Below are 23,723 nucleotides of genomic sequence, written 5' to 3' on the forward strand. Positions count from 1 at the left end.
AAATCTTCTCACATGCTTGCCAAGTAAAAGCAGTTCTAGATACATGGATGAGAATGACTATCATGAAAGAAACTAATACTCGAATATTTGCAGGAAGGGTCCTATAAATTTGGGACAGTCCTTGGGGCTGTGAAAGCCAGCTGCCCTGCGCATGCTCCGTGAGGGTCCCTCGGCCACTGCAGACGAGGAGCAGGGCCAGCTCACGCAGCCGCACAGGAGGCCACCGAGGGACACCGCGGTCCCGCTGCTCAGGCTGCACACTGCTCGGCTCTGCGTCCTTCTCTGCGCACCGCCCAGCGTTGCTGCGAAGGTCCAGAGGCAGCTGTGCGAGGCCGGCTCCAGCAGGGGGCGCCGCGGGAAACCGCCAAGGCGGAGGCGACGCGCGACCCCACGGGGGCGGGGGAGGGGGAGACCCGGAAGAACGTAGCGTGGCGCACGCGGAACTGGAGGCTCCTTGGGGCACTGGGCGGGCCGTGTGCGCGGAAGCGGACCAATGAGAGGGCAGCGTGGACGGCGTGGAAGGAGGGGCCGCTGCGGGAGCCGGCGTGGGGGCGTGGCTAGGAGCCCGGGGACGTGGGGGCGGGGCTTGTCGGGCCTGGGGGTCATTTCCACTCCCCAGTGGACGCGGGGGGCGGAGGACGGCCGCTGCCACTTCTTAGGACTTTCCAGTTCCCGTTGAAAGGGGAGTGTGATTGTTGTGTGGCTGTTTCGTATTAGTATTGCGAGGAAATCCCCTCTTCTGGTTGAAAGCACAGGTCTGTGGTGTGAGTCCTGCACCCGGAGCATCGCAGCAGCACTTGGATAACATGGAAATGCAAATAATGGGATCCTGCTAGAGATCCAGGGAATCAGGATCTGTGAGGTGGGCCCAGCCATCTGTTTTACAAAAACAGTGCAGGTGATTTTGGTGCACGCTGAAGTTTGAGACTGCTTCCAAGTATTGTGATTCCCTTAATTCAGATGCTGGAGGTGACCCCTCAAGTGTCAGCTGAGCTGAACCAAGCTGTTGACCTTCAAGATCGTCACCAAAGCCAAACCAGTGCTTAGGTCTTACCCACTCAGACATCCATGCCAGGCCATAAAGTGAAAAACAAATTGTATGTCTGGAAAGGCGAGATCTCGAAGGATTGTTATCTACAATCAATGCAGAATTCCATTTCTCCAGATTTTATGAGTCATCCCTTTTCATTTACAGACGTTTTGCACTCATTTAGACTTCCCAGCAAAGGTAGTCCGTGGTAAATAATGAATTCCCAGTCACTGGGCCTGTAACAGAAGTAAATTCTGCTTTTATAATTAGAGCAAAAACTACAATGAAAATGCTAAGACACCTGATGTAGGCTCTTACTGAGGTAATGCTCTCACTCTAATGAACCAGTGTACAGCAAACCAGGACAGGTTAGATTTGAGCGGGATATACACACTAATTATTCTCAGGCAGATCAGACTTTCATACTTCATAAATTCCATGAGGTCATCCACATTTTCAGTTACGGTTTGCATTCATTTCTTGTTTGCATTCATACCTCTCCTATGTCAGAAGAAGAAAAAAGGGTTCTTCTTCAGTCCCATTTTGCCATCAGTATTAATATTTCTTATACAAGGAAGAGAGTTCTTTTAATGTGTTTGTATAATGTGCTATGAGATATCTTTACTCCCGTGTTACGTTTATGTTTTAGTCATTGTTAGCACAAACAGTTAATGAGTCAAACCATGCTTAGTCGAGATATTCTTGAATAATATTATCTTTCTTCCAAATCCCCCAAATATAGTTCTTGAGGTGGGATTCTAGTCGTCCAAAGGCTCCTGTTTTCTTGTTAGTTTTTCTTCTGAGAAGAATTGGCTACTCCAATTGTCCTTTTAATTCAGTGACTAAAGAAAATGGATTTGCTAGCGATTGTTGCTTACTAAATGTCCATCAGTGTTGTTAAACCTTTACATGACATATCTCATTTAATCCTTCAAAGTACACTACTTCCTAGAATTATTATTGTTGTTGTACAGATGTGGAAATAAGTATCAAAACGCTGAGTCACTAAATCAATGGGACCATTGCAATAACTCAGCTCTGGCCTCTCTCCTTATTGTTATAGATTGATGTGCATTGGCAGCCTACTGTATGGGCAGAACAGCTTTGGGCATTTGGAGGTCAGCTGCAAAAAGAAACCTAACCCAACCCAGTGGAGCTTACAGTCTGGAGAATGGGAAGAGGAAACAAATAATACACAGATTCATGTCAGTTAGTGCTAAGTGTAATGAAGAAGAATAAACAGAGCAAGTTATGAAGGAGATAGAAGGGTGCCATTTTACTTTTGCAGGTCAGAGAGTACCTCCCAGACATGGTAACATTGTAACCCATCCACTCGCCCCAAGACCCACGAAACGTGGGGAGTATTTCAATATGTAACAGGTGCTATGCCCAGGTGAAGTGCCCAAAAGATGACAAGGTCTATCCCCTCATCTCCCTCTTTTCCCTTTCTGCTCTCTCTGGCTAGTGTGCTCTGTGGCTTCTCTTCGGTCTTCAGGCTCTTTAGCCATTTGCTGCTTCCATTCTTTTTCTGAGTCCCTCTCAATATCTCTCACCTTCTTTCCCTATGCTCCAGGTTTCTCCTTAAAAAATCGTCGTAATTTGGCTGTGATACTTGTTATTGTATTGTACTATGAAATACAGCCTAACCTTCATGGTTAAACTTTTAGACAAAATTCTAAAACTTTAGTCCTTCACTTCTTCCACAATTCCCAGTCCCTATCCATGGTAGCAAAGGTCATGGTTATGGAAGGAAAAGCCATTCAAATGCTGCTGTTCATGTAAAGCAAAGGGAGCCTTCTGTTCTGTGCAGCACTGCATGTCCACGACACCAAAATGAAACTTGAGAACTGTGGGCATCCCCTGGGTGATCTCCACCGCTCCTCAGTCTTCCTTCCAGCGCCAGGGCTTGGAGGACCACTGGGAGTATAAATCAGGCGGGAGACAGCTGAAGTTGTTCATCTGAACAAAGTACAAAAAATAGCCTTCAGTAAGAAATCTCCTTATAACTTTTGAGTTCACACTCGACCTAAATAATCCAAACTATTTGACAGAACCATCAAAAGGCAAATAGTTGGAGAATTCAAGTTCTGGTCAATGACAGATATCTGATCAAAACTGTAAAAACATAGTTTTTCTTAAGACGATGTGCATAGTAAAGAGCTAATATTAAGCGAAGGGAGGTGTGGCCTTTGCCCTTTGCTGAGAGGTGATGTGTAGGCCCTTGGAATGTCCTGCAGGATAAGAATACCTTTGTTTACAAAGAGGCCTTGGGCTGTTCAGGACACTGTACATAATGTCCTTTATGTTGGGGGCTTTGGGCCGTGTGGTGTCTGGACTACCTCCAGAGGGACTGCAGAGTAAGAGATCAGCCACGTGGACAGTAAACCATGTGTATGTGATGAAGCCCCTTGGTTGGCAATGTGTATTGTGTTGTTAAAATATTGTTGTGTTGCAGGGAGGCAGTAACTCTCCCTATTCCCCCAAAGGGCAAGGACTACAGAAGCTCCGAGTTAGGAACCCTCAGAGACCCTGCTCTTCTGCTTCTTACTTTGGCTTAACCTATTCTTTTGTTATAATAATCCCCAACTTTGAGTATAATAACTTTTAGTGAATTCTGTGAATCATCTAAAGAATAACTAAATCTGAGGATGGTTTTGGTAAACCCATCAAGTTTGCAGCTGATGTCAGACATGAGGGCAATCTTATGGGACTATACCTTGACTTCGGACTATAGCACAAAGATATTAGTATTACTCTATTCTAAATATGACTAAAATATTTGGATGAATATTTTGCATCAATTTAATGAGTTCTGTAGTTGCCATAAACCTGCCAGCAGATTTCTAAAGAGTGATAAACATTTTAGGTGTGAGTAAATGATTATTAAAATAAATAAATAAGAAGCAAGCAATGAGCTGTGGGTTTCCTTGATCGCCTACAAACCTGAGCGCTCCAGAAGGACAAGAACAACCTCATCTCTCTTTGTATCTCTAGTGCCCAAAGAGCTTCCATGACTATCTCTGGATTTATAAGAAATACTTGGAATGATTGCCATGGTACAATTAAGTAGGGAATTTTGACACATGTCAAGGGTCTCCTTATAAGCCTTCACGACTAAACTATGCTTTTAGTTTCTTCTTTCATGTCCCTCTGCTACCTCCTAATCTGTTACTTTACACTTGAAGCATTGTAGGTCATTTTTAAGTCTGACTCAATCATTAACTCAAATTTTGCCTTTGAAGTCTATTAATGTAGCTTTAACTTGTCCAATTGCAAAATTTATTAATTGGTCCTTCCAGATTGTTAATTTCTTATATTTTCATAAGTTAAAGTATTTTCTGGGGTTTTATCTTTTTATTTTGTTTTCTCTTTTAACTTGTTTTCTCCACACCCATTAGTTTTGTTGGACATTCTTATAACCCTCATGAACCAGAGTCTTGTTGTACAGATGGCTGTTTAGGAGTTTTCAGATGAATTCATTCAATATTTTCTCTAAGTACCTGCTACGTGCTACTATATGTAATGCAGAGACCACTGTTTGGTTCCTTACAATCTTAGGGAAAAGTTGACCTGGGCATCATGTGGGAGTTTCATTGGATTTTGTGTTTATGGATAGTGGTCAATTATGGTCTAATTTCCTGGAATCCTTTTTTTTTTTTTTTTTTTTAAGATTTTACTTATTTATTTACCAGAGACAGAGAGAGCACCAGCAGTGGGAAGTGGCCGAGGGAGAAGCAGACTCCCCCACTGAGCAGGCAGCCCAATGCAGGGCTCCATCCCAGGACCCTGGGATCATGACCTGAGCTGAAGGCAGTCGCTTAACTGAGCAATCCAGATGCCCCCAATTTCCTGGAATTCTTAAAGAGCTACCACTTAGAAAAGTATTAGGTCCAAGTGATTATACAGTTGACTTCTGTCTACTGTCTAAAGCAGAAATACTTTTATACAATCAAGTATTTAAAGCATAAAGAAGACGATGTGTTGGTTTCGCAGTATGTTCACAAATGTGCTATCCTTCCCTTGAAAGGTAGAGCCTAGTTGCCCTTCTGGGTATACGCCATTTTTTAAGTGACTTGTTTCTAATTAATAGAAAGTGGTAGAAGTGACAGCGTGTGACATTTGGAACTAGGTCATAGAGACTCTGTGACAAATTCCTCTCCCTTCTCTCTATGATTTGTCTTTGTGGAAGAGAGCCAGTTAGCCATCCTGACAGGTCTATGTGGCTAGAATCGGAGGTCCTCCTGCTGAGAGCCCACAGGAACTTGGGTGGCATGGGAGTGAGCCACCTTGGAAGGGAACCCACAGTTAAGCTTCAGGTGACTGCTGTGCGTGTTTGCATCTTGACTTCAGCCTCATGAGAGATCCTGGCCAGAACCTCCCAGGAAATCACTTCTAGGTTCCTGATCCCTCCCCGCCCCCCCACAAAAAATAAATAATAAATGTCCATTGATTTAAGCTGTTGAGTTTTGGCGTAGTTTGTTACCTAGCAGCAGATGGAGGAGAGGCTCACAATTAAGCGTTCAAAGTTACCATAGTCTTATTGACCAAATCTGATACAGGTTAACCGAAAAGGGAAAATCACAGAATGATTTTATGTGTGTAGAGAGGAGGAAAAATCCCCCGGAAATCTAAAATGTGCGCAGCCAGTATTTAAGATACTAATAGAAAATGACCAAAGAAGATTTGGCCTTGGAATACAAGTATAGGGTAGCATTAGGGGATCTACTCATAATTTATTGTAGCAGGCTAGAGGAGGAAAAGCCCTTGATTTCATCAAATACCGAAAATTCACACATCATTCATAATAAACCTTTAAAAATATATTTAGAAGGAAACTAACCAACACACACAGATTATATACATATCCATGCATGCAAGCAAACAGGTTTTTAACAAGTCAGGAACTACTAAAGCCACTTTAGTGAAAAGGAAGAAAATGACGGTGATGCCTTAACATGGCATATAGCGTGTGACATTAACTAACACAATACCATGATAAAAATAGTTACAGAAATAGTTATTGGAAAAAATATCAAAGTTTCTGGTCTGCTAATGATAGTACTATATGTAACAGTCCATTAAATCATCACATATTGATTAGGTTTTGCAAAATTTGGTAATCAGATAGATATCAAGTGCATGTAAATAATCTATTTGCCAATTATCCTCCCACTCTCAGGAATTTATAACAGTGCTTCAGTCTATTGCCATCTAGCAGAACAGATTAGAAAACTAGCTTTACGTTTGTTGGGAGAATTTATGGGGTTTGGTTCACAGTGTGACAGAGTGACCTCCGTTTTGGTGTATGAGTTTTACCCTATTTTATTGATTTTGAGTTACATGAGTAATCCATTAACTCTGAAAAATTCTCAGCCATGATCATTGGAAGCTCACACCAGCATCAATCTCTCTGGTTGTCTTGTGGTGCCATGATTAGATACATGGCAGACAATTTTACTACTAATTCCAGATCTCTTAAACTCACTTTTACATTTCTCTCCCTGCATTTTGGATAAATAAGGTCTGCTTACAGAATGCATGAAAATTCTTCATCTGGAGCCTATTGATTTTTTTGGTCCGTTTAGCAAGCCTTTAATTTTAATTTTCATATGATTAATGTATATTAACGTGTATATCCACACCTTCATTTCTGGAAGTCGTATTTGGTTCTTTCGACTCTTTTTGGAAAATTCTTTGTATTCTTAATCCCTCAGCATATTTCACTTAGTGTTTTCTTTGTCCTTTTTAAAGATATTCAAGTTAGCAACTTGAAGTTTGTATCTGTTCATTTTCTTTTTACTCCTTTTGTTTCCACTGTGTGCTTCTCTTCTTGTTGGTTACATTGTCTTGTTGAATCCTGTGTTGATTTTGGTTGTGAAGCTGCTCTTCCATTTTCTTTGCTATCTTATGTGTGGAGGATTTGCTGAGACCAAAAATGAAGCTTATTCCTTCAGAGAGGATTTGTATTTGCCTTGAGCGGGTGCTCAGGGGTACAAAGCCAGCTTGGGAGATCTCGGAGTTAATCCTCAGCCTGGGTGTTCCGAATCCCTGTGATGTCAGTGCCAGAAGCAAGTGAGTGGTGGTCGGAATTGTGGGTGGCACAATCTACCTTGCTCAGCACGGAGGGTGAGCACACACTGTTGCCATCTTCTGGGCGAGTGGGTGTGTGGGGGTGCCCATGTGCTGTCTGGTCGTGTGCTCATTTCTAGTTCATCCTTCTACCCTGAGGATGGAACCGGTGAGTGTGTCAGCTACACCTGGAAAGATAATCTCATCCGTTTTCTTGGGGGAACTCTCAACTGTTGACTGCTTACCCCCTGGCCAGTTCCTCCCAGCATCCCAGCTTTTTCCCCCAGATTTCTTTTCCCCACAATAATCCATTCCCAGCAGCAGCAGAAACCCTTTATGCCATCTGACCTTGTGCAGCAGAAGCCACAACCTCCCGGGAAGGGCTTTCTTTCCCTTTCTACCTCCTCTCAGTCCTCGCCTCTCAGGGACACGGGGCAAAGGGCCAGGGGAGGAAAGGGGGCCTCAGTCCTGGGGTAACTTTTGCCTCTCCAGTCAGACACTTTATGGGATTGAGTAGTGGGCTTCTCTCTTGTGACCCTGGGGTCTTCCCAGCTAAGGATGCTGGAAGAAGACCGGCAATGCAATAGGACTTTGTAGGAGAGAAGCTATAGTAGCTGACAGGATTTGAAAGCCCTTCCAAGTCAGGACAGGTTCCCTTTCCTGTCTGTCTGCGCCTTTAGGATACAGCACAGACTCCTCCTCTCTGATCCCCACCCTACCTCCCCCACCAGCAGAAATGGGCGCTATTGCAAAGCTAGCAAGCCAGCAAAGCCTGTGTAAGATTTCCATGAAAACTCATGTTGTCTTAAGCTTGTTTTCATTATTGCATATCTATATGCTGGAAAGGAAAAGAAAAGCTCTGAGCAAAACAAAGTTTTTACAGCATGCTTTGTGCTCTGGGGAAACCGTTCTTACCCAAGTCCTTGAATGTCACGATGAATTTGGAGCCTGCGCACAGGAAGGAGAGCTGTACACTTGAAATGGCATTTTCATTTAAAATTGAGGTTTAGTGTTGTGAAACTAAGGAATAATGGTTGTACAGAACCGGTTTTGGGCATAGCGAACGCTCAATTTATGATGGGTATGGTTATCGACCGGGAAATGTGGCATCCTTGCTACGCAATCCTAAGAGAAAATTATAGAGTCGTAGCGATGTATCGATCTTACAGTAAACTTGATTAGGGTGCATTTGAGAATAGTTTTTAGAAAGCATTATAGCTCATTTGTTGAAAGCATGCGTGGCTCTGAAAAGAGCCTTTGGGTTTGGGGAAGGAGACGCTTACTTGGCACGTTTACTTGGAGCTGGTGTACTTGGTGACGGCCTTGGTGCCCTCGGACACGGCGTGCTTGGCCAGCTCCCCGGGCAGCAGCAGGCGCACGGCCGTCTGGATCTCCCTGGACGTGATGGTCGAGCGCTTGTTGTAATGCGCCAGGCGCGACGCCTCGCCCGCGATGCGCTCGAAGATGTCGTTGACGAACGAGTTCATGATGCCCATGGCCTTGGACGAGATGCCCGTGTCGGGGTGCACCTGCTTCAGCACCTTATACACGTACACCGAGTAGCTCTCCTTGCGGCTGCGCTTGCGCTTCTTGCCGTCCTTCTTCTGCGCCTTGGTCACCGCCTTCTTGGAGCCCTTCTTCGGGGCCGGCGCGGACTTGGTGGGTTCTGGCATAGTGACCTTGAATACCACACGTTCAGTAAAGCGGGAGGAAAATAGAAGCCACCGTAAGACCCCGTTTATTTATAGAGGAGGCATTCGAATGAGGTTAGTAAGATCATTTACGATTGGATTAATTTTACTGTGTCGTCACAAATACGAATGTAAAAGGTACTTGGAATTCTAGCGTTTCATTGGCTGCCTCGTTACTGTGCTTCGACCCAATCAGAAGGTCTAGACTTGGCTACCAAAGGTTACTATAAAGTCTTCAACGCCAATATGTATTTTAACTTTGAGGTAGTGTAACGGAGAAGTGTGTGTGGACAGCTTTTGTTAGAAAACTTCCTGCACTAGGATGGGTGTTGCGCAGCGGAAGCCTGGTGGCCACTGGTGGCCAAACTGACGTCCTAGGTATTGGAGCTGGTGGGCAAGTGCTTGTTGAGGAGATGGCGCAATTCCATGATTAAGATAATGGAAAGACCATCGAGATACTTCATAGTTTTCTACCAATACAGTATAAAGATCCCCGGTGGCTGGAGTACTTTCTATTAAGTGGCAAATCGGTTTCAAAGTTCGTTTTGCAAGTAACTTCTCCCCTATGTATATTAGTCCTATTTCGCCGTGTGGACTACGGGCCAATTTAGGTTGAACCAGCGCACTTACCAGACTAGAGGAGAAATCATTGTCCCATTTGAAATCTCCCCAGGCCCGTGTGCACTTAACAGGCGCCCCTGTAGGTGCCGCTCCGGGCTCGCCAGTCTCCCCTCCCGCCACGCCCCCTTCCCCGCAGAGTGCCGCAGCTCTTTTCAGAGGTTTGGGTGGCTCTGAAAAGAGCCTTTAAAAAGATCCTAAACTACTCTGTATTCTTATTTCTTCTTGGCGGCCACTTTCTTGGGTTTGGCCGCCTTGGGCTTGGCTGCCTTGGGCTTCGGGGCTTTGGTCTTGGCCGGACTCTTGGCCGCCTTCTTGGGCTTGGCCGCCTTCGCCTTCTTGGGGCTCTTGGCCACCTTCTTGGCGACGGTGGCCGCGGCGGGCTTCTTGGCCTTCTTCGGAGTCTTCTTGGCGCTCTTCTTGGGGGTGCCGGTCCCCGCTGCCTTCTTGGGCTTCTTGGCCGTCCCCGCCGCCCGCTTGGGCTTGGCCGCGCCCGCCTTCCTGGCCTTGGCCTCCCCGGAGGCCGCCTTCTTGTTGAGCTTGAAGGAGCCCGAGGCGCCGGTGCCCTTGGTCTGCACCAGGGTCCCCTTGCTCACCAGGCTCTTGAGGCCCAGCTTGATGCGGCTGTTGTTCTTCTCCACGTCGTAGCCGGCGGCCGCCAGCGCCTTCTTGAGCGCGGCCAAGGAGAGGCCGTTGCGCTCCTTGGACGCGGCCACGGCCTTGGTGATGAGCTCGGACACCGGGGGCCCGGACGCCTTGCGCTTGGCTGCGCCGGCGGACTTGCGGGCCTTCTTCTTCACCGGCGTCTTCTCCGCGGGGGCCGGGGCTGGAGGCGCGGCAGGAGCGGTCTCGGACATAGTGGGTTTTGGTTTCTGAAGATGAAAGGAAAAAATAATATTAATCGAGTCTCGGAGTTGAGCTGCTTGGTTCGGCGTGCGTGTGTGCGTGTGTATATATACAACAAGGACGCCGCGCGCTGATTGGCTCCGAGCTCAGTCCTCCAACTTGACAGCAGCCTGGTGTCAGCTCTGTCCCGGAATTGTGTTTGTTACAGTTGGGGAAAGCAAAAAAATTAAAATTTCCTGGGGAGGAATCACGCTGATTACACTCTATAGCGAAGCGGGACCCCTCATGCTTTGACATCTTCGTGTTTTCTTCTTCCAGTTTTCATCATCTGGGTTTCAGCTCTTTTCAAAAGCCCCTGACACCCTGAGAGATTCACAGGTCAGAGAGACAACTTCTTGATTTTCCTTTAAAATATAAATTCTTCGCTTTGTGCTTTCAATAACTTGCTCTCTAGGGTTATTCTATACATTCTTGGCTTCTCATATGTTCAACAGCTGCTTAGTTCTCATCGAGATTTAGCCAGAAAACCTGTTTCATATGAAGGGAAATAACACAGGCTCTCTCCCCATTTCTCTACAAGAATGATAGTAAAGGATTCTTGGAAGAACTGCTAATTCTGACAAGAACGGTCATTATTTTGTCTGTAAAACCTTTATCATAGCTTCTAGTAACAATTTGCAGCGTTAGTTTGGGGTTTCTGCATTCAATATTTGTCTAGAAAAATGGGAAATGCAGCAAGTATGATGCTGCTGACCTGGTTGTTTGGCTTATGTTTGTTTTAGATGATGATAGGAGATTTAGAAGTGGCATAAGAGAAGTTGGGTACCTTTATTAGTTGAAAATATTATCTTATATTGATTTTCTTGGTAGAGATCAGTTACTAAAATGTGTACAAGTTTGGGTATAGAAATCTGCCATTCTTGAGAAAGAGAAATTTGGAAGGTATTAAAGTAACAAAGATTATATACATGCACAACACACACAGACATGCACACACTTATGGCATTCCCTTGAGAGGGGGACCTTTTTTAAAAGTGTGTTTTATATTCACTAGTATATTTTTCATTTATGGAAGGCATCACATTACAACTTATGCTTACTGTTGAATGGGAAATAGGTTTATGGTAGGAAGTGATTTAATGTGATTTTCTTCACAAATTCCTTTTTTCTCTTTAACATATTATATTTATTTTGAAACATGAACCAATCTGTGTTCCACTATGACAGTGAAAGAAGGAAACACAGCAAAGCTCAAGAGGGGGAAGGTTTCACTTTCCTTTATTATCCCCTCAAAATCAAGAAATGACTGATTATTCCTTTCAGTCAATCCAAGTGAAACATGAAAATTAATGTCACTATAGGTTAAATATTAACATGATAAAGAGGGGTGAGATATCAGCTTAGTATAAATAATTTTTACTTTGTGTATTCACTTTTTATAGAGCTTACATATTCTTAATTCTTTTAAAGTGGTTTTGAAAAAAAGTGGTTTTGATTCATTATAGTTGGTTTTGAAACTCATTTGAAGATTATTCTTTGATAATTAATACTCCAGGAATTGCAGAGACATTGAGTCATAAGGCTGTGACAGTATTTAGTCCATACAAGAAATAGGAGAGTCAAGATTATACCCAAAGAGACGCAGTGCCACCAAGGAAGAGCTGTTTCTTGGACATGTCAGTGTAGGGAGTCTCTCCAAGGTACTACCCCTATCACCTTCATGGATGGGCTTATGAGTCACCTCAATGTGAGTAACTTCGAAGACTGTCTCTTCAAATCGGTCCTTTTGCCTAAATATCAAACTTGTATTTCTGGGCACTTGGTGGGTATTTGCCTTTGCACCTGTCTCCACTGTACTACACTCTCCCTATAATCTCTTTCCTGTTGCTAAGAGGAGAAAATTATTGCCATTTACCCTTACACACCTCCATCAGGTTACTATTACGTATTCATTTCATGCCAACATTCATGTCATTTCCTAATGCTTCTCTGTGCACATTTTCAAAACCCAGAGTCTTTCAAGGCTCTGAAGATCCCTTTGACCCTTCTTTGTTCATGTCAAGGGCTTCTTTATATATCTGATAAGGCTTATGGGCCCCTTGCCAGGACAATGTTTTTAAGAGTTTAAGAGAATATACATTGGATTATAATGGGAAAGAATTAATATTACAATACCTTTATCAAATCCCCAAACTGTAAAGTGTTAACAGATGTGTGTGGTTTCTTTTTAAAGATTTTATTTATTTATTTGTGAAAGACACACAGAGAGAGGCAGATACATATTCAGAGGGAGAAGCAGGCTCCCTGCCGGGAACCCAATGTGGGACTAGATCCCAGGACCCAGGCATCAGGCCATGAGCCAAAGGCAGATGCTCAACCACTTAGGCATCCTAACAGATGTGTTTTTTTATTAATCCGTTAGAGTCACAAGATAGCTCTTGTGAGCAAGAATGAACACAGTGTAGAAGGAATAAAGTGTCTAAATGGTCTTGAAAACACTGAGAGCTTCAGTTTAGGTGACATGCACACAGGACAGGTCCCGCCCATCGAAGTTTGCTGCCTATATTCGTAAATGGAAGAAATGCTAAGCTTCAATTGAGGGATAGTACAGATAAAGATGGACTTATGTTCTATACAAGTTCCTAGATGTCTTAAATCCTGTCATTGTATCAGAGAGTAAGAACACAAGTCGGGCATTTTTCCCATGCACCGCCCACAAACTCAGAAATCAGCTTTAATGAACTATGTCCTCCTCACAGACCCTTGGGGAGAAGCCAAATCCCCACAAAGTCTACTAGAACTCCACAAACGGATTAGTGCTGAATTCAATCTTTCAGTGCTTATTATTTTTAAGGAGTTCTGGAAAGAAAGTTGTAGGAAACTAGGATGCTCTGTTAGGCTCATTATTCCGAGGAGCGAATAGTGAGTGAAGGAGCAGAGAAACATCCACAATAATATATCATAATCATTTTGTGAGTGCATATTTGCGGATAGTAAACGCTTTACATGGGTTTTCCCTTTGAAAATTCAATGCTCTATGACTTAGACTTTCTTATACATTTGGAAAGGAAAAGAAGCGAGTATAGCCCGCCCGAGGTCCTGTAGGTAGCACGGCGGCAGGCTGTGTCCAGAGCCGCGTTCTAGGTCATGCCAAAGGCCGGAGCACCAGAACGTGGAGGCGGACACCGCGTTACCTGTAAGCTGTGCATAACTAAGTATACACTGAAGTCGCAGAGTGGAGACTCACAGCAGAACCAGGCTCTCCTCACTGTGGCATATGCTCAGCGCAGCCTTCAGTGTGGAACCTGACTTGACTTTGAAATGTTTAAGGCGATTCTGTCCGTTCCCTCCGCAGGGACCGGACAGCCTGCATCCCAGCCAGCCGCCCTCCGTAGGGACCGGACACCCATCGGTCGATAACACGAACAGAATCTTAGCAATACAGATGGGATTAGCTTCAAATTTTATTGAAAACCTCTCCTAGGGACGACAGCGAGGAGGATCTAAATATTTCTGCCCTTGTTTGGGAAATGTGAAGGACGAGGTCTTTGTGGAAAGCGTATGCATTGGTGCCCGGCATAGCGGGTGGCCGGCATAGCGGCTGCAAGTGCTGCAAGGCCATTGCACGGATCACATACTCGAGAGGATTTACGGAATCCCCTTCCCCCGGCACAGACTCCTGCTTGGGGCGCCCGGCCTTCCGGGTCTGCACAGTCTGAGCAAAGGCTAGAAGGGCGATGGGCGGGAACGGAGTGTGGATCCGCCCCTGCGCTTGCGGTTTTCAAACAGGTCCGTCACATTGTTATAAAAGTGCTGCGTGGCGGCAGCCGGTAGTGCCGTGCAGGCTCGGGAGGTTCTGGTGTGGTCATGTCTGGTCGCGGCAAGGGCGGGAAGGGGCTGGGCAAGGGCGGCGCCAAGCGCCACCGCAAGGTGCTGCGCGACAACATCCAGGGCATCACCAAGCCCGCCATCCGGCGGCTGGCCCGGCGCGGCGGCGTCAAGCGCATCTCGGGCCTCATCTACGAGGAGACCCGCGGGGTGCTCAAGGTGTTCCTGGAGAACGTGATCCGGGACGCCGTCACCTACACGGAGCACGCCAAGCGCAAGACGGTCACGGCCATGGACGTGGTCTACGCGCTCAAGCGCCAGGGCCGCACCCTCTACGGCTTCGGCGGCTGAGTTGTGAGTTCAGCTCCAGGAAATCCCAGTTTGCAACCAAAGGCCCTTTTCAGGGCCACCTATCTAGTCTACAGAAAGAGGTGCTCACTTTGTACTATCGCTGTGAGTTTCTTACTTCGGCAGACTACACCTAGTTGGGTCTCCATTCGCCCAGGCAACTGTGCTCCCATTCTAAATTTGACCCCTTCATGCCTGTCCGTCGTGAGGCATCCTGGGGGGTGGGGGGGAGGACCTGTCCCGCCTCTCCACTGAATTGCATCCAGAGGTTCTGATCTTCCTCCAAGACCACCTAACGTACACGTGCTATAGGTCCACTTAAAAGGTGCTTTAATCAAGTGCCTTCGTTTATTATCGGACAGAATCTTAGACTTCCGAGGTCCCTTCAGTTAACAGGTGATGGTTCTATGGTCTGCATGCAGCCTATCCTGACTGTGCGAGCCCAGGTTTTTAGGGTTTAAATCCCACCTTGCCTAGTATCAGCAGATTAGGGAAAAATTACGTTGGTTTTCTAGTGAGTTCCCGCTTTCTTGTTCTTAGGTTCTTTAAGCATGCCACAGACTGCCACTTTACCCCTGTATCCTTTGGTGTGATCCCAGTGTGTTTGGTTTTGTGGAGAGTCTTAGAGGTTCCTTGCTGTGTAGGCTGGCTCCCCCCCCCCCCCCCCCCCCCCATTAAGATTGTTCACTTGAACAGAATAAACCATATAGCTGGGCGGGTGGCCTTGTAGCCTTAGGCAACATGTCCCCGCTTTCCTGGAACACAGGTAAGAATGTGGCTAAGAGCTGCAAAAGTCAGAAGTCACTCCCAGGTCTGGGCTTTCCCCTTTCCCACCAGGTAAGAAGGTGATCCAACAGTCCCTTGGCAGGGACATCAGGTCCCAGGGGATAGCAGAGCAATGACTTGAAGGGAAAAGGTCCTGGATTTATCAGGAGGAGCAGAGTTGCCCTTCAGAGGGGAACTGATCACGGTGGATCTGTCCTGTGTGACATGAATAACTCCTTAAAGTTAAAGCTTGAAAGTACGAACTGAATCTCACATGATTTGGGAGTAAATACAAGCAATGAGGAATTTATTTTCACCCTGATTCAGGAAGAAGTCATGAATTTTTCCTAAGGCCCACTGAAATGTCTTCCATTCACCCATCTGGGTAAATAACACTAACAAGGCCTCAGTATGTAGTAGTCTACGTTTTTGAGCAAATCATAGGTTAAGTTTACAAGTTCCCAATATCATCTCAGGTATATATAAAATCTATGAAACTGGAAGCCTTGTACAGAGAGAGATTTGTACTTGTGTTGTCTTTGGTTGAGTCACTTAACCTCTCTGTGTCTCCGTTGCCCCATCTGTAAAATGGGGAAAACAGTAGTATCGACCTTATAGGTTTGGGGTGAATAAAACCAAACCATTTTGTCCAGTGCATGGTGCACGGTAAGTGCTCTATGTTTTCTCTTTGATTATTATTGCTATTATTATTATGAAATTAGGCCCAGAGAAAAAGAAGGGGACCTATAAATTATGAATACATGCTCTTAAAGTCCTGACCTGTCTCCTTCTGTCTTTGTGGTCTGCAGCAAATCACTAACCACTCTCCATCCTAAGTAACGTGAGGGTAAGTTAATACTTCTGTGACACTGAGCAGGATAGTGGAGGATGATTAACATGACCATATTTGACTTTACATGTTTTCCTGAGAAGTTGTGAGTGAAACGATGAACGATTTGTGGATGCAACCATAAAAACTCAATTCCAGTTTATTTAAGCAATGTAAAAAACTTTTGAAGGAGATGTTCTCCTACCACCCTGACAAAAGTGCTGAGCAGGCAGGACTTTCTGTTCTGTCCTGTTTTCTAGTTTCTAGGAAAGCAAATCTAACTGATCCAGCTGGAGAGGTGCCAGCATCAGTCATCCATGATGACCCAAGACAGAGAGGAACAACATAGTGCGGACACTTAAAGCCTAGGTAAGAGGGAATACTCCTGAAGCTGTCCCCCCGAAATCTGGGTAACTCTCTGTTACCTAGAATCCGAATTTCCAGTGAGATCCATTTATCATATGCAAAGGTCATTTTCCTCATCTGATACACATCACCATAGGTTGGCCATGTCCTCTTTCCTGACATACTCTTTTCTTGACTTTTGTGAGTCTATTCTCTTCATTCTCTTCCTCAGCATTTAGAATCTTTGGCTCCCTTCTTTTTCTCTGAAGTTTGAGTCATTCCTTATTCTTTCTCCATGGGTAAATACCAGCATTAATGTGTGCCAAGCACAGTAAAATTGCGACTCCAAATATTTAAACATTTCTTTGTACAGTCCCAAAGTTGCCTCTGAATATCAGGTTCATATCTACAACTACTTACTTGACCCTCCAATGGAATGTTGATGGGGATTTATAAATGGTCCTGTCCCAGTTTCTGAAACCTCAGCCTGTCCCATGGTAGGTGATCATTCATCCAAGAACTTCAGCCTCATCGTAGGCTGTGGGCAAGCACACAACCTGGAGGTGCACCATCTGGTCCCAACTCCATCCCCACACCTGGCTCATCCCTAGTCAACTAGACAGAGAGAATGGTTGTATGTGGATACTGTGGATGTTGAGAAGGATGATGTGAGCTGCCCTTTAAGGAGAGAGTCTGGCACAGTGTCTTCAACACCTGGAAAGTGCTCCATCAATGTCATCCACACTTTTCTTTACCCATGAAACTGTGTTCATCAATGAATTCTTGGGACTTTCTCGTCCATAGCACCTGTAATAATTTCACCAGGGTTATTGCAATAACTCTTCCATTCTTTCTTCTGCTTGTTTCTACCTCTAAACCCACAAATACCATTTTCCACACAGCTCCCTGAGTGCTTTCAAATTCTAATAGTTTCTCTTGACACAATAATTACCTGGGTGCCTTCTTTGGCCCACAAAGCCCAACATTTTCAGGCACCCGTTTAACCCTCGGCCTTATGTCCTAACACCTGACCTTTGCTTACAAGTCTCCCAGCCTCTGAGCCACCCTGGATCCCTTCCACCCCTGAGCACAAAGTCATCCCTGCCCTAGGACTTTATTGTACCAACAGTCCCTTGCCCTGGACTACCTACCCCCTAGGTCATTGGTTTCCTCATTGGAAGCATCATCTCATCAGTATCAGGGCACGGCACCTGTTTTATCTCAAATGATTTCATAGCGGTGAGAACTGCTATTTGAAATGATTGAGCTGAGGCATCAGTGTGATGATGATCTCTCCTCTCTTGGTCTCTTGTCCAACACTTCCTGCTGTAGCTTAATACCTCACACAGAGGAAATCAATATCTGACCAAATAAAGGAATTGCTTCAACTCTCCTCTGATTTTTCTTTCCTCATTTTTAAACAAGATTTTATTTGAGAGAAATCGAGAGCACAAGAGTGGGGTGGGTGTAGAGGGAGAAGCAGATTCCCCTCAGAGCAGGGAGCCCAAATGTGGGGCTTGAACCCAGGTCCCTGGGATCATAACCGGAGGTAAAGGCAGATGCTGAACTGACAGAGCCACCCAGGCACTCCTGATTTTCCTTTCCTCATATGTCATAAGCTCAACTTTACCATCAGAACCCCACCCCCCCTCCCAGGAAGGGCTTTTGTTTGGCTTGTTCTCCATGTATCAGATGTTCTCAAAGCAGAGTAGCTACAAGCAACATTTGTATCTGTGGAAACTTGTTAGGAAGCCAAGTTCCCAGATTTTGCCCAGAGCCAAGGAACAGAATCTCTGGGAGTGGGGCCAGTAATCTGTCCTCCAGCAAGCCTCCAGGTGATTTTGATGCACTCATAAGGTTAGAAGCCCTGCTCTGAATCTTCAGGACATAATTGTTTGGCACCTGGATAGGAATGACCAAATGGATGCTCTTTCTTTCTGCCTAGAAGGCTTTGTATCAGGCAGTGCCATGACCTCCCCCCACCCATTTTCTCTAACGTTTTTCAGTGTTGTCCGGGTCTCCCCTTGCTGGTTGTCCTGTGCTCCAGGGAAGGCAGAGTTTCTCACTAGTCTCAGGGATCAGGTCCTGATTCAACCGCAGTAGTCCTGAGGGTCCCAGCCACTTAGTAATGATTAGTCTGGGGCTGGGAATACAGCCAGTCCTTTGTGGCTGGCTGTGAGAGACTTCATTAGTGTGGCTCAGCTTCTCCAATAGCGTTTTGATTGAGCGGAAAGGTGAGTTGTTGATTTAAAAAACTGTGCGTGCGTGTGTTTGTTAGGGATGCAGCGGAATTAAGGACATTTCAGGCAGAGAACATTTTAAAATTCTGGAGGCTGGAGTCGTCACAGGGAACTCCTGACAGTGAAAAAAAGCAAACCAAGAAAAAAAAAAAAAAAGAATACTAATAATAAAAAAATTAGGGAAATAGCAAGAGGGAAAGAATCCTCTGAGATTTGGTTTGAGTTTTAGGTGAGGGGCAGGCTATGGGCTCGATTTCTGATGTTGTGCAGTAGGGGAGGGGTCCCTGAAAGGCCCTGAGAGGAATAATACATGAGCAGGTGCTTTATTCCAGAACTGGGCTCCCTCTGGTATGGAAAGTAGATTCTCTACGCACAGGAGAGTTTTGGTATTATCTCAGACTGGAACAAGAGGATCAGAATTTGAAGTGCAGTTTTAATCTGGCAACCAGAAAATATTTGTTTCCTTGTGATTGTTTGCCTTTTTGGGAGAATAAGGGATAGAGGAGGACAGAGTTAGCTATTCCTGGGTGCGTTAGGTCTTTCCGTTCACAGGTGAGGTGTTCTGGACCCAATCTTTCTCACCTAACTTCGAAAAGGAAGCCTCCACATGGCAGCGTGCGGAGAAATGAGGCAAGGAGACAGATTCTAGTTTTGACTTTCGGGGTGTAGGCTCTTGGGCATCAGGTGCTCACAAACCACAAACCTTCCAGACCTTGGTGTCCAGCATCACAATGTTAAAACGCACGTCCTGCTCTTCTCCGCTGAGCCCGAGTGTCGGGGCTTCTCTCCGGGATCACTGAGCTGGGGGGCCGGGGCTGGAGACAGGACAGGTGGACGGCTCGGAGGGGACTCGCCCGTGACAGAAAAGGCTGGACTCGGGGTGCTGAGCCAGCCTTCTCCTCCTGTGGCTGCGCTAGGGAGGAGACGAGGCGGCTGAAGGCCCAGAAAGGTCTTCGCAGGTCATGTGGGAGTCAGGGAGGAGAGCGCGAGGGGAACGCAGTCTTCCCCGTAACCCCTAAGCATCAAATGTAACGAACGCCTTTTCAGAGCAGCTGAGGAAGGGAAGGGTACAGCCACGCCCGCTAACTCTAGGGACCTGTGTCCGGACTGGAGCGTTCAGCCGCCCGACACACTTACAGACCCGCAGCAGGTGTCCAGCCAGGTCCCGGACAGCCCGGAGCAAGCGAGTGGGGCAGAGGGAGGCGGGGGTGGGAGGGGGGAGGCGGGGAGGAATCCGAGCCACAAAGAACCGGGGGTGGCGAGCCCTGTGGCACCGAAGAGGAACCCTCGCCTGTAGGAGGCGCGCTTTTCAAAGGTCCCTGTGGCCGTCCCCACCCTGTGGGGCGACACTGAACAGAAGGCGGGAGCCCGGGGCCTCCAGGTCAGTCCTCGGAGCTTAGAGATCCCTCCAGCACTGCCCGCGCCCGAACACCTGTCAGGAAGGCGATCCGGGGCTCCAAGGGCGAGGGCTGCGAGTGGGGACCATTCCAGTGCGCGTTCGTTCCCGCTGCTGGGGACGCGTGTGCACACCACGGCTGTCAGAGTCACGGGCGGGGAGCCCGCCACCCGACCTCGGCTACGGGCGGTGGCGTCCCGGAGGTCCCTACTAACCTGACCGGACCCCAAGCTACGAGTACAGCGAGTGCCAGTCGCACAGCTCTGCTGGTGAGACCGTGTGGCTCTGAAAAGAGCCTTTGGGTTGGATGGTGCCTCGGAGAGCGCTCACTTGGAGCTGGTGTACTTGGTGACGGCCTTGGTGCCCTCGGACACGGCGTGCTTGGCCAGCTCCCCGGGCAGCAGCAGGCGCACGGCCGTCTGGATCTCCCTGGACGTGATGGTCGAGCGCTTGTTGTAATGCGCCAGGCGCGACGCCTCGCCCGCGATGCGCTCGAAGATGTCGTTGACGAACGAGTTCATGATGCCCATGGCCTTGGACGAGATGCCCGTGTCGGGGTGCACCTGCTTCAGCACCTTGTACACGTACACCGAGTAGCTCTCCTTGCGGCTGCGCTTGCGCTTCTTGCCGTCCTTCTTCTGCGCCTTGGTCACCGCCTTCTTGGAGCCCTTCTTCGGGGCCGGCGCGGACTTGGCGGGCTCGGGCATACCGACTCGGCTTTCTCCGGAGAAGAGAAAATGGAGTCCGCCTCGGGAGCCTGTCTATTTGTAGCCAACGTTATGCAAATGAAGGATAGGCTCTGCCACCGCTGATTCGTCGGCTTGTGTACGGCCTGCCGTCTAGTGATTGGCTGGAGTTCTGCTCTCCCATTGGTCAGATCTTGATGCAGCGGGTCAGCCTGGCTGCTTTAGTGAAAGGAGTTTTATTACAGTAAGATCTGGTTATTAATAGGAATGCCGATTAACTTATGGATTAATATTCAATATTAGAAATCACACTCTTGTATTTTCGAATGCCAGGTAGGCAATCTAGTGTATAATATATTCAGAGTTTTTATAGTGTAGTTGTTCAGGAGGGGCCACTGCCCTGCAGTTGTGAGTCTTTGGAGTGTGGGTTATTTTGAGTTGAAGGCACTTGAGACCCCGCATGCTTGAGATATTTTTCTTCTTCTCTTAACGATAGAGGAGAATCTAAACTGGCTAAAGGGTACCTTTCTCGAATAAGTATTATTAACAGAGATCAATTTTATATCAGTGACACACACCTATGGTAGGTCAAACATCTATCAAACATCTGCTCTAGGGAGTGCATTGGGTTCCTCTCAAACTCCTTCGGCGAAGCGGACTCCATTTCTCTTCTCTCAGGAGAAAGCCTGGTCGATATGCCCGAGCCAGCCAAGTCCGCGCTGGCCCCGAAGAAGGGCTCCAATATATATATATATCTCACCTACTGTATAGTATATATGTGTATGGTGTATATATATACTAGTTTCCTTAGTTTACTGTGATATATATATCCTGTATAGTATATCTATAAATATATATCTATATCTATCTATCTATATCTATATCTATATCTATATCTATATCTATATCTATATATATATCTATCTGCTTCATTTTCCCTGTCTTTGGAATATCCGTGTCTTTGTGAATTCCCCATATGTACAGTGTATGGTTGGTTTTCTCTTTTTAAGTCTTTTCATACCAATTTGAGTCTAGCCTCAGGGAGCTTTGAAGGGACAGGATTATTTGCTCCCCTACAGCTGTCCTAAATGCCAGGATACTTTAACTCCTCGGATACTTCTTGCCCCAGACTCTGCTGCAGCTTAGAAACTTAGGAGACCTGCCACATTGCTGGCATCAGGTAAGATTTATCATGTCTGCCTCTTTTAGTCTCTGTGGAGTGCGAGGGTAGTGATGGAGCCAGAATGGTAAGAATTCTTTTTCTCTCTTTCTACGTTTAGATTAGGAACCGAGAATATTTGTGGAACTAGTTTCTTGGACTAAATGACTCTGCTTAATTTGACAGAGTACTCTTTGGTAACTAACTGATCCTTTTCCTCCCAGAGATGGTCTTTGCTTTTTTTTTGTTTGTTTGTTTTTGTTTTGTCTGTGTCTTTTATGCTGTTTGTGGTCTCTTGCTAAGGGACTTCTTGGGAGCCAAGGCATCATAATTTGTGGGTATGGATTGAGCACTCTAAAGCTATTTGAATGCTGGCAGGCGCAAGAAGAAGACACTCATGATAGGATAAGTTGGTCTGGAAAGGGTTATGTTGACACTAGGTCACCCCCAAACTCAAGTAAACTTCGGGAAGTAAGTACACTGGAAAAGAACATGGAGTCCCAACTCCACAGCACATACTTCCCAGGTATTAGTGTGGCTCCAGGAGACCGAAGGCTTTGATCTGTTACTATTTTCCTTTTGTCTTGTTCTATGTCCTAAGAGCTTGGCTTTTGCCCAACGCGAAAATTCTCTTTGGTCTCCCCTGTCACCATCGGGAGGGTGCACTTACCAGGGTGCGCCTTGGTGGGCAATCGAATCCACTGGGGATCAGAATTTCTCTGTTCAGCTGTGTCATGAGAGGTTCCAGTTCATAGGCATCTTTGTCATCTCAGCATTCCTTCCTCGTTAGTGCTGGAAAGTCTCTTTCCAGAAGCGCCTACCTGATATCATGAATTAGTGGATCTGAGACTGGAGATGTATCACATTGTCATGAGAGACCAGGCACATCTTATTCATTATACCATCCTTACTGCCTGCGCAATGAAGGTCTTTGCTCTCTTAGACTAATTTCATAAGTACACTTTTGGATCAGAGGGGCTGCATCGTCTGCATCCTCTCTAGACACCTATTGTGTCTTTGGTTAAGCCATTAGAAAGCTCATTGGTTTAAGTGACTATTAACAGGGGACGCCTGGGTGGCTCAGCGGTTGAGCTTCTGCCTTTGGCTCTGGGCCTGATCCCAGGGTCTGGGATCGAGTCCCACATCAGGTTCCCCGAGAGGAGCCTGCTTCTCCCCCTGCCTATGTCTCTGCTTCTCTCTCTGTGTCATTTCATGAAGAAATAAATAAAGTCTTAAAAAAAAGCAAGAGAAGTCACTATTAATAGATCCTACGCATCAATGGCCACACAATGTATCATTCATTTATTTTTACAATGGATCCTTTAAATTGACTGTATTAAAAATATATATATTAAGGAGCCCTGGCTTGCCTTATAGTGGCTCACCTTAGGGACTCCATTGACAAGATAAAGACCAGAAATCAGACGCAAGACAAAAGGAAATGTCCATAGGCAATGTAAATTCTCTTTCTTAAAGTTTGGCTGCAACTGCCTGTTTTAATTCCCCTTTCCTACAAGATTTACAGAGATCACTCTGGCTTAATCTCTAGGTTCAAAATATACATGTTGCTCAGGTAAATGCTGAAAGCCAGAAAATGAGTTTCACAAAAGCAGCAGAAGATTAGCAATAAAGGTTGCTTTGGTCCTACCTGTCTTAGCTCTGTAATCAAGTTCTGCAAGCCTCAGGCATGCCTATACAATCAATGCCCTTTGCAGGAGTATGCTAGATTGACTGCCCTCCTGTCTCCACCCAGCCCCACAACTACACAACAGCAAAGTCCCGTTCCCCTGGATCACAGCAGAGCTTTTCAATTATAAAGCCCCTTTACTTCTACTCTGAAGAGATTCTACCACATTTTGGGAGTGATTTGAAA

General features: G+C 46.1%; 4 protein-coding genes across 11 annotated transcripts; 1 reads left to right on the top strand and 3 right to left on the bottom strand.

Annotated features, from left to right (window-relative positions):
• Positions 1-1,026: 1,026 nt before the first annotated feature.
• Positions 1,027-8,893, bottom strand: LOC144306864 (histone H2B type 1-M). 8 transcript variants are annotated; one of them, XR_013373926.1, is made up of 3 exons: positions 8,383-8,893; positions 6,673-8,047; positions 1,324-2,989 (listed from the first exon to the last, which is right to left on the bottom strand). XR_013373926.1 is itself a non-coding variant. In XM_077886510.1 (3 exons), the coding sequence occupies exon 1, from the start codon at positions 8,770-8,772 to the stop codon at positions 8,392-8,394; it is 381 nt and encodes a 126-aa protein (XP_077742636.1). In that variant the 5' UTR covers positions 8,773-8,893; the 3' UTR covers positions 1,325-2,989; positions 8,015-8,047; positions 8,383-8,391. The 8 variants fall into 8 exon arrangements, 7 of the variants coding, with proteins under 7 accessions (XP_077742635.1, XP_077742636.1, XP_077742634.1 ...); XM_077886510.1 differs by having other exon boundaries at positions 1,325-2,989; positions 8,015-8,047; XM_077886506.1 differs by lacking the exon at positions 1,324-2,989 and having other exon boundaries at positions 5,829-7,253; positions 8,015-8,047; positions 8,383-8,892.
• Positions 8,894-9,029: 136 nt separating this feature from the next.
• LOC144306866 (histone H1.3-like) lies at positions 9,030-10,322 on the bottom strand. Its single transcript, XM_077886512.1, has one exon. The coding sequence runs from the start codon at positions 10,263-10,265 to the stop codon at positions 9,624-9,626; it is 642 nt and encodes a 213-aa protein (XP_077742638.1). The 5' UTR covers positions 10,266-10,322; the 3' UTR covers positions 9,030-9,623.
• A 3,780-nt stretch (positions 10,323-14,102) lies between these two features.
• Positions 14,103-14,495, top strand: LOC144306363 (histone H4). Its single transcript, XM_077885797.1, has one exon. The coding sequence runs from the start codon at positions 14,122-14,124 to the stop codon at positions 14,431-14,433; it is 312 nt and encodes a 103-aa protein (XP_077741923.1). The 5' UTR covers positions 14,103-14,121; the 3' UTR covers positions 14,434-14,495.
• A 1,673-nt stretch (positions 14,496-16,168) lies between these two features.
• Positions 16,169-20,745, bottom strand: LOC144306361 (histone H2B type 1-C/E/F/G/I). Its single transcript, XM_077885796.1, has one exon. The coding sequence runs from the start codon at positions 20,710-20,712 to the stop codon at positions 20,332-20,334; it is 381 nt and encodes a 126-aa protein (XP_077741922.1). The 5' UTR covers positions 20,713-20,745; the 3' UTR covers positions 16,169-20,331.
• Positions 20,746-23,723: the final 2,978 nt, after the last annotated feature.

This window comes from Canis aureus, chromosome 37 (genome assembly GCF_053574225.1).
Source record: "Canis aureus isolate CA01 chromosome 37, VMU_Caureus_v.1.0, whole genome shotgun sequence".
In the NCBI taxonomy this organism is placed as follows: Eukaryota; Metazoa; Chordata; class Mammalia; order Carnivora; family Canidae; genus Canis; species Canis aureus.

Bases quoted from the DNA above. Each gene is read 5' to 3' on its own strand.
- LOC144306864 (XM_077886509.1), bottom strand. From the start codon at position 8,772: ATGCCAGAACCCACCAAGTCCGCGCCGGCCCCGAAGAAGGGCTCCAAG.
- LOC144306866 (XM_077886512.1), bottom strand. From the start codon at position 10,265: ATGTCCGAGACCGCTCCTGCCGCGCCTCCAGCCCCGGCCCCCGCGGAG.
- LOC144306363 (XM_077885797.1), top strand. From the start codon at position 14,122: ATGTCTGGTCGCGGCAAGGGCGGGAAGGGGCTGGGCAAGGGCGGCGCC.
- LOC144306361 (XM_077885796.1), bottom strand. From the start codon at position 20,712: ATGCCCGAGCCCGCCAAGTCCGCGCCGGCCCCGAAGAAGGGCTCCAAG.